Source organism: Equus przewalskii, chromosome 29, assembly GCF_037783145.1.
Source record: "Equus przewalskii isolate Varuska chromosome 29, EquPr2, whole genome shotgun sequence".
Lineage (NCBI taxonomy): Eukaryota > Metazoa > Chordata > Mammalia > Perissodactyla > Equidae > Equus > Equus przewalskii.
The window spans coordinates 4,038,891-4,050,114 of record NC_091859.1 but is presented as its reverse complement, the minus strand read 5'-3'; the positions used below and the strand labels follow the sequence as shown (position 1 = coordinate 4,050,114).

At 37.9% G+C, this 11,224-nt stretch overlaps 1 protein-coding gene across 7 annotated transcripts in view; it reads left to right on the top strand.

Annotated features, from left to right (window-relative positions):
- Nucleotides 1-11,224, top strand: part of CAPS2 (calcyphosine 2) — a 53,275-nt gene continuing 42,051 nt past the window's right edge. The window contains exons 1-5 of one of the 7 annotated variants that reach the window (XM_008544405.2): nucleotides 1-324; nucleotides 4,093-4,199; nucleotides 8,291-8,340; nucleotides 10,037-10,082; nucleotides 10,169-10,288. In XM_008544405.2, the coding sequence (XP_008542627.1) occupies nucleotides 4,122-4,199; nucleotides 8,291-8,340; nucleotides 10,037-10,082; nucleotides 10,169-10,288 (294 nt within the window). In that variant the 5' untranslated portion in view covers nucleotides 1-324; nucleotides 4,093-4,121. The remainder of the gene's footprint in view (nucleotides 325-4,092; nucleotides 4,200-8,290; nucleotides 8,341-10,036; nucleotides 10,083-10,168; nucleotides 10,289-11,224) is intronic. The other 6 variants (XM_070599974.1, XM_070599968.1, XM_070599973.1 and 3 more) reach the window with 6 other exon arrangements.

Sequence of the window (11,224 nt, the reverse complement as noted above, 5' to 3'; positions counted from 1 at the left end):
GAGGGGGAGGCGGTGGCAGCCGGTGGACTTCTTTTCCCAGGAAGCGAGAGAGGGACTGGAGGCCCCCGGGGAGGCGCCTGTTGCCGGGCAACCGAGGACGCCGGCCTGCGCGGCCCGAGCCTCGCTGAAGACTGTGTGTCTGAAGCTGTCTCAGGAGGGTTCTCGGGGAGCCGCCCTGGTTTGTAGCTTTCCCAGCCCTCCCACTCCGGACTTGCTCTTTACCCAAATTGTTGGTCAAGTGAGGTTGGTTGCCTCTGGTGTCCCATCCCAGTCCGTGAATTCCAGACAGGAACAAGGTGGAGCATTCCTCTTGGTACATTGCAGGTACTCTTAAGTATAATCTCAACTTTTCGGGGAGTCATGGGGGCGGGGGCAATTACTCTGCTGTGTTTGAAATTAGGAATGATGCCAGGTTCAATTCAAATACTTGGGTTTGTAATCACTTGGTCTCCTGCGGGGGGCTTAGATATTAAATTGTATTTACAAATCTCTTTCCTCTCCTTGATTATGGACTGGTTTTGATCAATTTATTCTTTGCTTTCTACTATCTTCTGATTTGGTAAAAGCAACATTATAGTCACTAATGTCACTAGCCAAGAGAGAAGTGATGGTAATTAGAATTGGAAATAATCATCCTTAAAAAATGAGGGAAGGGGTAGGCGAGTTCAGTTCTTTTTGGTAGCTCTAAAGATAATATGGTAAGTTGTGGATCTGTTAGTCAGCAACATTCATTTCATGTTAGGAGTAACATCTCGCGTCTTGGCAGCAGTTTGGGCAGAGACAAACCATTCGGAAGTGCTCTTCCCTCCTTATCCCCCCATCCTCCCCCACCCTCAACACACCCCAGCTGGATGGTCAGTGTTTTAGGACAAAGACAACCCTTGGCATCCATTCCAAAGATGGGCTCACAGCCCATTTGTTTGAAATGCTGATTCTTTTGCCACCAAGTTTAGGTTTCCGGTGTTCTTTAGTCTCTGCGGCTAATTCCCCTCCCCTTCTTCTGACTATCACCTGTACCAGGAGGGGTGCAGAACTGGAAAGGGGGCTGAAACGTGTGAATACAGGGTCTGTAATAACTGGCAAATAATTTGGCAAAGTAAAATTCACTTTTCTGGGTCTCAGATTCCTCAGTGTGGAAATCCGAAGGTTGAGCTTTCTCTCTCTGACACAGGGTATCGCTGAGCTGAGTGCTCTGTGCTGTGGGTTCTGGAGGCCCCCTATATGATGACGGGCCCTTTGAAGGCTCCCATATCTGAATGAACCATTTGTATGCTAGTAATTGTAGTTTTGAAATAACTCATATCCGAATTGACTGAATTCACTTATTTAACAAATATTTAAGTTCCTACTATTTTCTAGGCTTTCTGCTAAGTGCTGAGATATAGGGTGAACAAAATGGTAGTCCTTCCTTTATGAGGCTTACAGTATAGTGGTGAAGAAAAATAGTTACTGCTCATGCTACAAACATGTTATCTAATTGTTTGAAGACAATTTATATGTGGGCATTGTGATCATGTCATAATTATAAGTGCAGAGAAGTGAAACTGATATAAGAATATGTTTAAAATGTGTACAGCTATTACACATACTACGCATTAATTTATTGAGACTATGCATTAATTTATTGATTGACTAAGTAAATATTTATTAAGTACCTGCTATTAATATAGCACGAGATACCAACATTATTAGGAGATGAAAAGAACTAATTACAGTGAAGCGTGATGACTGTCGTGCCGGAGGAAGTCCAGGGACTAGGATGACCTGGACATTTGAGGGTTTAAATTTTGTTGTTTTTATTATTTCCAAATGCATTATAATGATTTAAAGTGACCTCTAGTGATTTTAAATGGCTGTAATGTTACTAAGGTATAAATAATTGTGACACTGACGTGTGGAGAAAATCCCTTAGCTGTTTGCTGAGCATCCGTGTCTCAGCTTGGGTTGTTGGCCACTAACCCTCATGACAAATAGAACAGCTCTTTTGATGTGGTTAAATGTAAACAACTACTCCCTCCCCCATCCAAACCAAAAACAAGTTTAAATACTGGCTTCTTTGTGAAAGATATCCCTGAAAAGAAAGCCATAGGCTGGCTACTGCTATAGGACTATTTTCAAATCTGATGATTTGTGATGTTTTCAGAACATGGCTACTGTTGGTCGGTAAGTCATCTTGACTTTGCTCTTATAGTAGAATTCCAGCTTAGAGCAAGGAGTTTGTAGGGGAGGGGCTGTGGAAATAGGGCGAAGGGAACTATATAGATAAGTTAGTAAGGAACTGAGTTATCGTTCCTTACTTCATTGAGTATAAAATAAAACTACGTTTTTATGATAATGATGATGGCTGCCATGTATTGAATGTTAACCCTGTTCCACAGGGTAGAGGAGGATTAGAAAGGTGCTAACATTAAACTCATTTTAGAAATATTGGCTCAGAAAGATTAAAGTTCTTATCCAAGCTTACACTATGGGAAAGTGTCAGAAATGAGAATTTTAATGTCAGTCTATCTGACTCCAAGCTGACGCTATGCTGTGCTATCTTTCCTTAAAAAAAAAAATTACTATTCGAATAAATCCAAGTCTAACAATAGAAAAAGAAGGTATGAATGAATCATTAGGCACAAATATATCCTTGGGAACATAAGGTCGAAGTATAAAATAAAATATACAAAATTTGGGAGGCTGGCCCAGTGGCATAGTGGTTAGTTGCACGCTTCGCCTCAGGAGCCTGGGTTCACAGGTTCGGATCCTGGGCGCGTACCTACGCCACTTGTCAGCCACACTGTGGTGGCATCCCACATACAAAACTGAGGAAGATTGGCACACATGTTAGCTCAGGGACAGCCTTCCTCACCAAAAAGAAATATATATATATACACACAAAATTTGGATGACTGAGATAGTCATGTGATTTTTGTTTTGTACATATTTGCAAGTTGCATATTTTCTTGCAAGCATTTTTACCTATCACTTCATAATTACTAATTGGACCATTCACTCCACTTTATTCTTTGCATTAGATACAGATTCTGTTTGCTAAAAATATTTTCATCAGCCTACTCTGGCAAAAATCAAAACTCATAAAATTTTAGGAAAAGAGTAAAGAAAGTAAATTTGTATTGCTTTGTGGTGGAGATGAGGTACGTGCATGAGTTTCCTTTTGCTGCTGTAAACAATTACCACAAACTTAGTGGTTTAAAACAAATTCATTATTTTATGGTTCTGGAAGCCAGAAGTACAAATGAGGCCTGCAGGGCTTAGAATCAAGATGTCCGCAGGGCTGGTGTCTTTGCAGACTCCGGGGGAGAGTCCCTTCCTGGCCTCTTCCAGCTTCCGGAGACTGTTAGTGACCTCTCCCTGCGTTTGCAGAGCCAGCTCCATAGCATCTTCTCTCCTCTCTGACCTGTCCTCCATCCTTATGTCTTCTCTTTCTCAGTCTGACTGTCCTGCCTCCCTTTTATAAGGACCCGGGGGATTCATTGGGCCACCAGATACTCCAGGATAATGTCCACATTTGAAAATCCTTATCTTTTTATTTTATTTTATTTTTTTTAAAGATTGACCACCTGGGCTAACAACTGTTGCCAATTTTTTTTTTTCCTGCTTTATTTCCCAAACCCTCCCCCCGGGTACACAGTTGTATATCTTAGTTGCCGGTCCTTCTAGTTGTGGGATGTGGGATGCTGCCTCAATGTGGCCTGATGAGCAGTGCCATGTCCGTGCCCAGGATCCGAACCCTGGGCCGCCGCAGCGGAGTGCGCAAACTTAACCACTCGGCCACGGAGCTGGCCCCTAAGATCCTTATCTTAATCATGTCTGAAAAGTCCTTTTTGCCATGTAAGGCAGCATATTCACAGGGCCTGGTAATTACAACATGGACATCTTTGGGGGGCCGTCCTTCCCACCAGTATCTGCCCCACAACTGTTGCCTCACGTAATGTAATTGCCTCACAGAAAGTTGATTTTGTTGAAAGAAGTACAAGTGATTAACCACCTCATTTCTTTCCATGTAGTATTATTATGTAATTTGCATAGCTTATTTAAAATTAGAGTAATAATTTTCATTTTATGTTTATTTTACCTTTTTCACAGTATCCTGCATGATAAATACGTGAACTTTAATGGAGTTAGAGGTTAAAGGAATTGCTGCTTCTCCAAGTCAAACTCAGCCATTCTCTGGAAGAAAGAAGCCACTACGAGTATGTATGCTATATGATTTTCCCCTTGTAGGATAATTCGTTAAATAATTTTCTGATTCCTTTCTTCGTGTTTTTATGGCTACTTATACTCCCAAATATTTAGGATCAATATTTCCTAGACTTGAATAATTGAAGCACCAAAATTGAAGATAATTATTACTTAAAAATTGGTCACTACTTGAATTAGCTTTATTTTTTTAAATGAAGCTTATTGTTTCTTCTTATTATTAAAAAACATCTGTATGTCGGCAGAAAATATAAAAAAGAAAAATAGAAGAAGAAAATATCAGTATGCATTTTGTGTTAGCTAGATAGGAAGAGAATCTGGGCTTCTATTATTAGGACTTTTATTCTTCTCAGCCTTCATAATGTCACTGTTGTGTATATCATTGATAATTAAGTGCAAGTTTAAAGCTACGTTGTTCCTGTATCCACCACAGGATTGGGTAAATACAAAATTTAGTTTAGAAACATAAAAATGATGTGTATTTCCTTGCTATTCTTATTATTTCAAATATTGAATGCCTATTGCTTATCAGTGACCATGATATGTGTTTCAATAATTCGTATCACTTAATTCTTACAACAAACCTTTGAGGTGGGTATTCTTATTACCCTGCTTTAAGATAGGGAAGAACTAGAGATTCAGTGACTTGTCAGGATTTTGAACTCTGGTTCTGACTTCAAGATCTGTGCGCCTTACTCTGTCTTCAACCGTCTCCCTTTGTATGGATCAGTTAGTGCCTTGGGGTTCCTGGTCGCAGTGTTATGGGTTAAATCCGGACTATTTGGTGATTTGAATCAAAGCAGCCCTTCCTGCTGGTCAGAATGTCAAGGACAGTGTTATCGCCTTTCCCGCTGATTGTTTGGTTATCATGTTGTGGATGCTTCAGCTTTTTTCCTGGTTGTTAGGAAAAGCTCAAGGTTTAAGTCCTTAAAAAAATGATTTCTAAAATTACCTTTTTCTGCCAAAATCATATCTTTATTTAGGTCTTAATGCCTTCGTCTCTGTATTAGGAAGGTCCAGCTAGTGGTAGAGTTAGGGAAAAAGTTTATGTTTATCTTAGAACCCTTGTTTCTTAAGAAAACAATAATCCCAGATATCAGGTTATCATCTCTTAGAGTTTGTCAGCAAAGTATTGATATCATAGCTATCAGCTGCCATTTCTGGAGTCTTCTAAAAGCTAGAATTAAAAGTGAGAAATAATATGTAAACTTTTTAAAAAACGATACTTAATGCTTTAAATATCATTATAAACACCAACAACGATAAATACATGTGGGAGATAAGAATATAAAAAGTTCTTCAGTTCCACTGATAAGGGGATGAAAATTAACATAATGATATTCTTTTATGTGTCTATTAAATTAGGGGAAAAATGTAATATTGAGAGTATTCAGAACTAGAGTTGGTGCATTGTAAATTGGTACCACATTTTTGGAAACGAGATTGGCAGTGTGTATTGAGCTACAAAAGTGTTCAAATTATTTGATGCAAAAAATTTCATACCTGGTAATATGTCCTAAGGAAACAATTCAAAATATAGAAAATGCCAAATGAAAAGAAAGATATTTTTTGAAGTGTGTTTTTTAATAGTGCAAAATATATTGAAAAATATGTAGCAATTGAGAAATATTAGATAAATTAACGTACAACTTTTAGATGGAATATTATGTAGACATAAAAATGATGATTTTAGGGGCTGGCCAGGTGGTGTAGTGGTTAAATTTGCATGCTCCAATTTGGTGGCCCATGGGGTCACAGGCCTGGATCCCAGATGTGGACCTATGTACCACTGGTCGTGCCATTCTGTGGCAGTGTCCCACATACAAAATAGAGGAAAATTACCATAGATGTTAGCTCAGCGACAATCTTCCTCACCAAAAAAGTAAAAAAATAAAAAAGATGATTTTAAGGAGTAGCATAGAAATAGCTTATAATAAAAGGTGAAAAAGACAGTATATATGTCAGTATAAATTTGTCTAAACTTATAAAATGTACAACACCAAGAGTGAACCCTAACATAATCTATGGATTTTGGATGATAATGATGTACAGTGTAGATTCATCAGTTCTAACAAATGTATCACTCTTGTGGGGGATTTTGATAATGGGGGAGGCTATGCATGTGTGGGATCAGGGGCTGTATGGGAAATCTTTGTGCCTTCCACTCAGTTTTGCTGTGAACCTAAAACTGTTCTAAAAAATAAAGTCTATTTTAAAAGGTGTATTTTAAATAAAGTCTTTTTTTTTTTTTTTTTTTTTTTTTTGCTGAGGGAGATTCACCCTGAGCTAAAATCTGTGCCAGTCTTCCTCTATTTTGTATGTGGGTCACCACCACAGCATGGCCACCAACCAGTGGTGTAGGTCCATGTCCAGGAGCCAAACCTGGACTGCCAAAAGTGGAGCACACCAAACTTAACCACTAGGCCATGGGGCTGACCCCTAAAGTCTATTTTTTTTTAAATGAGAGGATACGGAAATATCTAACTTTTTAAATAAAGGGCCAGGTAGTAAATATTTTTGGCTTCATGGGCTGTGTGGTCTCTGTTCCAACCACTCAACTCTGCTGTTGTAGTGAGAACATATAGACAGTTTGTAAAACAGATGAATATGGCTATGTTCCAATAAAACTTTATTTGCAAAAACAGAGCTGGGTCATAGTTTGCTGACCCCCAGCCTAGGGATTTGTAAACTAATTTGTCTATTCTGGATTGGCTAACACAGTTTTGTTGGAATTAGACAAGAAAAGTAAATGCCATTCTAAAATATTTATGCCTATGACTTCAGAAGACAGTCTATAGGTCTATTAAAACACTTTCTGGGGAATAATAATGATGATGATCATGATGACTATGACAACTACAAGTATATTCTATTTAGGTTTTCTCCCTAAAGTTAGATGAGGTCATAATGTTCCCCAAAAGCAATTAAGAAAATCTTTGATGGATAATGGAAGTATGCTGCTATATTAGGCTACATTTTATATATATATACACACACACACACACACACAAACATAAAAAATTATATTTTATTTTATCAATTTAATATAATTAATAAATTATATTTATTTTTATTTTATTATATATAATATATATTTTTAAAATTTAAATGATCATCTTGGATTTTACATTGCTATATTTTAATTATTTATTAGGATAGTATCTAAAACAATGCCATATTAAATTTGATTCTGAGCTGAGTTTGTTTTCTCTTACTCTTATGGTCAGAGTGATGAAGCTCAGTCTTGAATATAATTTCTGTACTTGCTGTCGGTATCACAAAAATGACCAGTTAGATAACATTTCAGAAGTAAGCTGTAAGTGCTGATGAGTGAGTTATTTCCTGCTTTTATTTATTTGAACTTTCCCTAAGATTCATACATATTTCTCATTCCATGGTGACTAAGCTCACTGTAATTTTCAAGTCTTTGCACAATTTTTTGGCAATAAGATTGAACATTTACAAACATATACGTGTATATATTTGTCGCTTCCTTGCTGAAATCCTGCACCACCTGCCCTCCCATTACCTTTAGGGCAAAGTCCAGGTTCCTCAACCTGTGTTATAGTGTAACAGCTCTGACCTCTACCTCCTCACACTCAGGATTTCAGCCCTTTCCGACAGCTGACTCTTGTCTGTTTGTCTGTGCTGCACAAATTGTTCCTCCTGGCTGAAGCGATTTTCTCCCTTCTCTCTTGATCTGGCTAACTCCTACTCATCCTTCAGAGCTTCATTTAAAGGTTACTTTTTCGTTTTGAAAAACCTCCTCAATTTCCTAGACTAGGTTGGGTACATGCTCTGTGCAGCTGCTCTGTCACGGCACGTGTTTTCTGCATTAGTATTTGCAGGAATGTCTTCCCCAGCAGACAGAGCGCTCTGAGGGCAAGAATTACCTCTGTTGCTAATCATCCTGTCTCGTGTCTCAGGCACAGTAAGGAGGGCTTAATAAATACTTCTTATATAAAGTGTACTGAGAAAAATTGTAATTAGCCTTATTGCATTGACACACTGCTTGTCTTTTAAGGTATAAATACGGGATAATAAGGGATATATGCACACTGATTCTTTTTTTTTTTAATTAAAGCAAGGATGGACTTCGAGATCGTGGGCAATCCAGAATCCTTGCCTACCTGTGTAAGTCACATTTCTTCACCTTTGAGCAGTATAATGGGCAAATATTTATAATACATTGAGAAGCATGAAAAGAAAGCAAAATGATATCTGTAGCTATGATTGTGAACCACAGAAAAAATTTTATGCGTGTGGATGGCCTGCAAATGACCCTGCTAAAATTAAAGCTGCTCTTGTGATAGGATGGTCGGACTAAGGGAAATATGTCTCTTGTTGTTTTTTTTTTTTCTGTTTTATCTCCTCAAACCGCCCCCGTACACAGTTGTATATCTTAGTTGCAGGTCCTTCTAGTTGTGGGATGTGGGACGCCGCCACAACGTGGCCTGACGAGTGGTGCCATGTCCGCGCCCAGGATCCGAACCCTGGGCCGCCGCAGCAGAGCACGTGAACTTAACCACTCGGCCACGGAGCCGGCCCGTGTCTCTTGTTTTTTAATTTTCTTTAATATTATTTTTATATTATCTTGAAAGAGTTAAAATGTTGTTTTATTTAGAAAATTCAGCTACATGCATTTATTAAACAAATATATGAAATCTTGCATTTTATAATTGGGATAGTCAAAATGAACTTAATGGGGGTATATCTGTGCTTTGATCTTATCTTGAGGAATATGACAATTTTATCAATCTTACTAAAAGGATTTTATTTTGGGACTAGAATATATTAATTTATGTTTTATATTTTACATTTTTGCCTTTTAAAATTTGGAAGGATATGATTTTTATATTGTTTTAAGTATGTTAGACTTACAAGATTTCTGGAAAATAGAAATTAAAAACTATAATTTATAAGGCTGAACTGTATAAAGTCGACATTTTTACAGATTGAAAATGGGCAAATGGCAGCAATTTCCTATGGTTCCACATAAGAGACCCCTGCTTGCTCCTCTAGACAAAGAATCAAGCTAGGTACACATGCTGTGTACAAGGTACTTAGGGTGTGAGGACAGTCAGTTGGGTGCTGATGGATGTTTAATAAATTTTACTTGGGAATTATAAATAAAATTAGGTATATTTTAACTTGATTATAAATTTTACGTGAAAATATCAACCAAGATGAATGTTGTTGTAGAGTGAAGTGATTTCTTTGCTGAATCATGTAATAGTTTTGAATAGTGAAACAATATTTCCTCAGTGTTTGTCATGCACAATGTGCCACTTAGAGACATGATGCACTTTAAGTTTCATAGGCATATTAACGTTTGCTCCGCCATTCTTTCAAGTCTCAGCAATCAACAGAGTAACATATCAAGTCCTGCCTCATAGCACTGGTTCATTCCTGTGCGAAGGGCCCGCTGTGGTGATTTCAGGCTCTCCATGTGGTCTCAGAGCCCCGAGTTGGAGAGGGATGTGCACCCTTGTGTTACCCCATGCTACGGTAGATAGAAGGAACCTCCAGAACACAGGTGACAGCGAAGCATAGTAAAACCATTAAGAAGTGATGACTTTTCAGTATTTATTACCTTTGTTTTTAATATAATGTACTTAATTGTGTTTATATAATTTTATTTTTAATAATTCTTTGGTAACAACCAGCTCAAAAAATTACTGAACATTTAAGAAAAGCCTGTCACAGCTGCTGGGAGCCAGCTCACCAATGGCTTCAGTGTACCTGTTTATATAAGATGGAGTGTATATGGTTTGCAACTTTTAAAGTCTTATTTTTAAAAGTTATGGGATGCATAGATTATTTCTTTCAGGGTCCCACGACTTGATTTGGCAAGCCTTATTGACTCTGCTGATGAGGTAATTTTTACTTGGTATTTAATATGATAAACATTTGAACACAACATTACAGACAGCATATAATTGTCATTTAATTTTATTTTCAGGATGATTTTTCATATGTTCCACTTAGTACAGCACATATTTATTTTAACCCACCAAATTCATCTGCTTTTGGTTGGGTCACACCATGTCGCATTCCATATACTCAGCGTCTAGGTGAACTGGTTAGTATTTATTTCTCCTTACCAACTTTCAGGATTATAGTATGTATTTTAGCGCTGTACTTAATCCAGAAATGTCATTATGTTCAGTCTATGCTTTATCCAGTGTAAGTATTTTATATATTAACATCACAAACAATAATATTGGTGGAATAATTTTACTTTGTTTTACGTTTTTCCTCATGTAAGAATGGTATTTTTAAAATATCTTATAAAATTGGTCAAGTACAGGTTTATACTAATAGGCAGTCCAGGGATTAAAAATTATGGCAGAATATTAGATAAGATCTTGCTGGCTTAGCCATATAAAATTGGTCTCTTGGAAACTGACTCATAATTTAGGCTAGTAGGATGCTGTGGAGAAGTAAGTAACCATTCTTATTCCAAGATGCCTCCTCGGGACATATTTATACCTCAAACGATACTCAGTGTCTTATTCCACATTATAAATACAAGTTCTAACCAGTATCCTGTGAGCAGCGCTTGCTTTTCTGTCTTTGTTAGTCTTTGTCCTGTAGCGGGCCATGTGCCCGGTCTCCTCAGTCTCATTTTGGGTAAATTGCGGGAATAGGACCCCGGTCTGGACCGTGCTGCAGTTTTCACCCTGAAGCTTTGCATCGCCCTTCCCTCTGGATACAGACTGTGCTGTACTCCTTTTGGAGCACCTGTCTCTCTCTGGTGCATGTGTTTGCTTACTGTGCTGGTTAGGTTTCTCTTATCCACTGGCTGTGTTATCTCTTGTCCCAAGGAAATGTGGCAGGGGACCAAATAAAACCACAAGGTAGAATATCCCAATATTCTAGAAATGGCAACGAGTGCTTCTCAGTATTAGTCTCTTCAATTCCTATGACTATTATAGAAGAAATGGTTGACAGTGGAGTTTTTCTGGAGCAGGAAAAAAAAAAAGCCTATCTAAAATTCCTAAGAAGAAAGAAAAGC